Source organism: Brassica oleracea, chromosome C8, assembly GCF_000695525.1.
Source record: "Brassica oleracea var. oleracea cultivar TO1000 chromosome C8, BOL, whole genome shotgun sequence".
Taxonomy (NCBI): Eukaryota; Viridiplantae; Streptophyta; class Magnoliopsida; order Brassicales; family Brassicaceae; genus Brassica; species Brassica oleracea.
Genome location: NC_027755.1, coordinates 17,948,503 through 17,954,975, shown reverse-complemented (window position 1 = coordinate 17,954,975; position 6,473 = coordinate 17,948,503). Strand labels below are relative to the sequence as shown.

Genomic DNA, 6,473 nt, shown 5'->3' with positions numbered 1-6,473 from the left:
AAAAAAAAAATCTTTCTTGTGAGAAAATCTTTCTCTATAAGAAATTAAGTGTAATTTCTTGAGTGTATTTGGGGTCGGGTGTGAGTTGAGAGCTTGTAAAAATTTCCCGGGTTGATAATAAAAGATCTGTAGCAGGTCCGGAGACGTAGGCAAAAGTTGGCCGAACTCCGTTAACAATTTTGTGTGTGTTTTTCGCTCCCATAAATTCCGAAAATTCTGGTTTTCCGCAAAATTTGACCGCATATTTCCTAACAATTCCAACTCGGATGAGAAGAAGAATAGAGAAGTTTTTCTTTCTTTTTTTAAATAACTCCGGCGTCATTATTATTATTTGAGGTGTTTTTTACTTACAATAAATTTAATTATTTTGCCTTGTGTAGGATGTCTTGCACCTTCAGAGTCAAGGTGCGTTAATTCTCTGAAATGATACAATTTCATCAAATTGACCGTCAAACAAAAAAATTGTGGTGCCGTCTTTATGTGTGTCAGTGTGTGTTATGTATATACAGTTTCTAATAATTAGGAGAAAAAAAGGAAACGTAACGAAAAAATTAAGTTTTGTCTGTATACCTCAATTATTGCAGGAGTCCCTGAAATAAATCCATGATTTTCCGAACCATCACCAAATGAGCTTTGATCAAAGTTCACTTTCTTCGGTTTCATGTTCATCGTTGGTGGACGCCTTACTGTTTGCGGACTCCACTGATGCGTGGATCCTACAAAAATTTTAAAAATCAGTCCCTAAAATCACGAAATAAGGATCGGTTTTTGGAGATTTTTTGCACTGTTTGCGGACCCCACCGACACGTGGTGGCACACGATTGGTTTATTGTTTAATTTTTTTTTAGAAAACAAAAAGAAAAAAAAAATTAAAACATGTTTATTGCAAGTCTCTTAAGGGGTTCTTAGCGTAATATAAGATACGTCTCTTAGTTTTTAAAAAAACTAAGAGACGTCTCTCATATCTCTTATTTAAGAGACGTTTTTTAGATTTTTTAGTTAAAAGTTAAGAGACCGTATTTTATATTACGCTAAGAATCCCAACGTAAGAAACTTGCAATAAACATGCTCTAAGAACCCCATTTAGAATTTTACCGATAATCATGGTCTTACTCCCATCAGGGAGTACATACCAGTTCGAAATATTTTATATACTGACGAATATATTGTAATCGGGCATACTATATATAGAGTTGACCTGGTAATTATTGGTTGATACTTGGTAGTTGGTACGCATACATTTACATATTGCCTCTTTAACGTTTTATAAAAACTGCCTCACGTCACATATATATGCATCTATACATTCGGATTTTACCGAGTTTTACATAAAAATTTAAATTATCTAAAGAAAATGGTTACTAGAACAAGAAAAATAGAAAGGAAAAGTTAGGTTTGTTTTCCTTAAGTGGATAACAATGAAACCAAAAGAGAATATTTGATAGTAGTGTCCCATGAGACATCTCACAACTAAGATTTCTTGTAACTTTGTTTTTTCTTGAAACTTCCCACCATAACTAACTACGTACATTACACAAGCATGGATCCAATTAATTTTATAATATTGTAAGACTCTAACTTGTCATCTTCCAACCTTACTACATGCATGTTATATAATATTCTATTTCCATACATCAAAATATGCCAATTTCTCCCTAGCTATAAATATATACATAATTGAACCTAGACACACCCCTCTCCCCCTTCCTCCTCTTTCTTTGAACCTTTACATGTCCTGTTGGTAAAAACGTTTTTAGATTTAAATATACATAGTAAGCTACAGATTTATTCACATAATGGGTTTGAAAGATATTGGGTCCACATTGCCACCGGGATTTCGGTTTCACCCAAGCGATGAAGAGTTGGTTTGTCATTATCTCTGCAACAAGATTAGGGCAAAATCTCTCCACTGTAATGTTGAGGATGACGACGTTGATGAAGCCTTGAAGGATGCTACTGATCTTGTGGAGATTGACTTGCATATTTGTGAGCCGTGGCAGCTCCCTGGTAATACACTGATTTAACTTTCCTAATTTTGAATTACATTTATGAACTTGTGATTAGCAATTATGTGCTTATGAGTTGTATATACTATATATATACATAATTACATATCTCTCCACTCCTGGCTTTTGGTGGGCTTCGAATTGTTTTATAAGGATTCTTGAAACTTTCCATTTAACAAAAAAAATATCGAAAATAATTGACTATAAAAGAATAAAACAGATGCTTTAAATCAGAATTTATTCTTGGCATCGGTTTCAACGATGCTTATTTTTGTGGATTAGTTAGATACTATTGTGAATGTATGATACAAATAAACGGATGATATGTTCACATAAATTCTGGACTTATAGATTGATTAATTAATCATGAATGTAATTAGGCCTGGGCAACTGAGACACATGCTACTTTTAAAAATAAAATTAGATTAATTATCCGGGGGCTATACCTTTTTTTTTTGAACTTCTGGGGGCTATACAAAAGCAATAAAGTACACAAAATCAAAGATCGAACGTGTACACAAAAACAAAAGCAATTATTGGAATGTTTGAGAGACCAATAATTTTCTTCGCGGAAGTCAAAATCGTAATTTCTTTTGTCAAAACTGAATAGAGTGTCTCACATCCTCCATATTGTCTACCTCACAAATTCTATTTCATCACATAAACCTTTGACACATGCATCAGTCCAATTCAAACAATAATTCACAGTGATCCAATGATTAAAATATTCACTGGCAAGATACCAGAGTTTAAATATTTTCACTATGTTTTCAATAATGGTCGGGGTTATTCTGGATGTGTTTTTTTGGATGTGTTAAATGGCAAAATATCATAATTTCACCGGTACTAAATATTATTTGTGCCTCCATTATTCAAAGTTGTAACTAGTATATTTTGAATGTTTCTTACTAATGAAAAATATTTTTATTTTTTCAAATTTTATACTCCATCTGTTTCATAATACTTGATGTTTTACCTTAGTGAACAAAGATTAAGAAAACTACATTTTTCTAAAAAAATTATTTTAAAGATATAATTTTAAAATCTGTTAACCAATTATAAAAAAGACTGTAAAATCTAATTGGTTGAACAGTTTCCAATAAAATTAAAATTAACCTTAAAATCTCAAAACTTCATGTAAATTGAAACAAAATAATCTTTCTAAAACATCATCTATATTGAAACGGAGGGAGTATTGTTAACTAAACATTTACATTTAAGCATTTTGTTAACAGAACTAAGGTAAAATTTATAAACTTTAAATATAAATAAGTACTTGATACAATCTCTTGTGTCTTACTCTTTACTTTACACAAAATTTAATATTTATAAATTTTATTTTATTTTTTACAAATTTGTCGATTTACTAATGATTTATAAAATCATGTATGTTGTGTAAATCAAGATGTGGCAAAGCTGAACGCCAAAGAATGGTACTTCTTCAGTTTTCGCGATCGAAAATATTGCACTGGTTATCGTACAAACAGAGCAACAGTAAGTGGATACTGGAAAGCAACAGGCAAAGATCGAACTGTAATTGATCCACGAACAAGGCAATTGGTAGGGATGAGGAAAACACTGGTGTTCTACAGAAATAGAGCACCGCATGGGATCAAAACTACTTGGATCATGCACGAGTTCCGTCTTGAGTGTCCTAACATGCTACCCAAGGTACGATTATCCATCATTAGTAATGATCATTCACAATAATTATTAAGTAAGGATAACTTGTAACTTAGCTAAACTCACAGAATATGTCTATTCGTGGATGTCCCATGCACGTATATAGATACCAAATTTAGTATCAGCGTATTGAATTTTTGTAGCCAAAACCAATTTGAAAAGTGACATAGATAATAGTGTATTTTTGAATTTTCTATATGAGTGGAAAATCATGATAAGTTAACCCACAAGGATATGAGTGATTAATCCTTATAGTTTCTTCAAATAATAATCATAAATCGTCAGATTCTACTAATCCAATATAATATTCATGTACCTCAAGACATTAGTTAATCAGCTCATTGTTATATGTACATGCTGATTTCTTCTAATCTCTATGTGAAATTTTGAACAATTCATTTAAGCTGATAGCTTGTTGGTTTATTAATCTCAGATTTTTTCGGTTATACACTTTTTCATTTTCTGTTTCTAATACCATATGAGAAATCATAAACTTCAAATTAATAGGTAAATAAGTGAAGTAATCAAGATCTGTTTTCAACGTTTTTTTTTTTTTGATAAGATCTTTTCAACGTTTACGTCGATCTATTCTCATTAGATATGAGATTATGTATACATAATTACATATGTAGATATTTCTCATTTTTTAATTTAATTAGGTTCATATATATAATATCTATACCCAAGCAGTGGTGTTTATATATATATATACTCGTATATATGTATGCATGGATTGTGGGTGGGGGGGGTTGGGGGCATGATGAGATGGAAGTAAATACAAAGAATGACGAATTTTGTGCAAATAAAACAAAATAATGGAAGAAAGTGACAAAAGTGGCTTTAGTGCGTGGTTGGTCATTTGCATGCCCGAGACAGCACGTAAAGTAATGCATTTTTAGAAACATATGTTTTTTCCTAAATTATGTCCTCTCGTTTTGTCGGTATGTGGACACAGGAAGGCTGGGTCTTGTGCAGAGTGTTCAACAAAGGCAGAGACTTATCGCTACAAGACAATAACAATGATCACCTGACGCGAAGGTTTGCGGTTAATGGCGCTCCGGATCTTAATTACGCTCCTAATTACAACAATCAGTTGCACCCTTTACTATCATCCTCTCCTTCAACCACCATCGACCCTCTACATCATCTTGATCAGTGGGGGCAGCTAATGAAGCAGCCTTCAAGGACTACTGACCATCCCTATCATCACCATTGTAAACATCAAACCACAGCATGTGGCTGGGAGCAGATGATGGGTTCGATGTCATCATCGTCGACACATGGCCATGATCACGAGTCCTTGCTAAATTTGCTTTACGCCGACAATAACAACAATATCAACGTCACTGATGATCAGTACATTCAGAACTACGAGAAGATATTGTTCCCATCAGACTCAACTAGTTTGGATCATGATAAGATATGTATGGGGACATCATCCGATGGTGGTATGGTCTCTAATCCTCACATGGAATGTGGCGGCTTAAGTTTTGAGACTGACAACCCCCTCTCTTTCCATTGAAACATACTACACAATTGCATATATCCGCCGATTTGTTGATTCGCAAAATATTTTAAAAGAAATTTTATATAATGATAATATGTAATAATAATGTGATAAATATATGATCTTATTCTCCTTATCATATTCCCGTTCATTTTGTTCTTATTTTGTGCTTTCAGTTTAAAGAAGAATTTTCTCCCTTTTTTATGTTTTCTGTTAAAAAAATTCAAAATTAAATATAATCCAAGGATATCCACAGTTGAGGTCTTTCAAATAAATAAAAAGTCAGTAAAATAATAATATTTTGATAAGAGAGATTTTCAACTAAAAATTTGACTTGATTTTCAAATCAAAACTCCCCTATTAAAAGATTATTATTTTTGGTAAAAAAAATCTAGTAGAAAAATCCTTAGAGCATGTTTATTGCAGTAGCTTAAGTGGGTTGCTTACGGTAATTTGTAAATAAAAGAAAAAAAAAAGAAAAAAAGAGAAGGGGTCTACTTTAATTAAACACTAGAAGAGTCGTTGCTTCCGTTGCTTTTCATCTTTTGTTTCTATCTCTCTCTTTCTGTTTCTCTTTTTTCTGGCCCACTTAATTTTCTCTTCATTATGGCCCACTTAAAAGACTTTTAAAGGTTTTTAGCAATAAACGTACTCTTAGTAGTAATAATCTAATGCAAATATGGTTAGGACAGGAGAAAAAAAAAACACAATGAAAAGACGATAGGAATCTACGTACACAAGACATCACCAGAGAATGTATCTCGAAACTCCCCTTTTATTTATGAGAAGAAAGGGTTACTACTTACAAGTGACGTGCCGGTGTGTTCATTAGACGCATATTTTCAGATCTCTTAGAAACACAAAGAGTTATAAGAACAACTTTTCTTATTAGCTTTAGAAACTACTCAAAACTAAAGCTCTCAATATGTTTCTCTCAGATCATATGGAACACCTCTCCATTAGACCTATATTTATATGAAAGACAATTCCCTTTAACATGTGTGATATGGAAAACACAAACCTAACCTAAATAGAAACTTCCTTTTCCTATTTCTAGGTTTCCTTATTGTGTTTATCTTAACATATTAAACATCTAATAATATGTTAAGTTTCCACAAGCTTGGAATTATCCAACATTCACCCCCTTAATTCCAACTTGAATTAGGGAGATCAATTTCTTGAACTCCAATTACGCTCCTCATTTGCTTGAACATAATTCTCAAGTAATCTTCTTTCACCACACCATGGTGTGCGAATCCACTCATTGGATTCACATC

General features: G+C 32.6%; 1 protein-coding gene across 1 annotated transcript; it reads left to right on the top strand.

Moving 5' to 3' along the window:
- The first annotated feature begins 1,619 nt into the window (after nucleotides 1-1,619).
- On the top strand, nucleotides 1,620-5,284 carry LOC106310816 (NAC domain-containing protein 21/22-like). Its single transcript, XM_013748041.1, has 3 exons — nucleotides 1,620-2,007; nucleotides 3,412-3,677; nucleotides 4,645-5,284. The coding sequence occupies exons 1-3, from the start codon at nucleotides 1,797-1,799 to the stop codon at nucleotides 5,209-5,211; spliced, it is 1,044 nt and encodes a 347-aa protein (XP_013603495.1). The 5' UTR covers nucleotides 1,620-1,796; the 3' UTR covers nucleotides 5,212-5,284.
- Nucleotides 5,285-6,473: the final 1,189 nt, after the last annotated feature.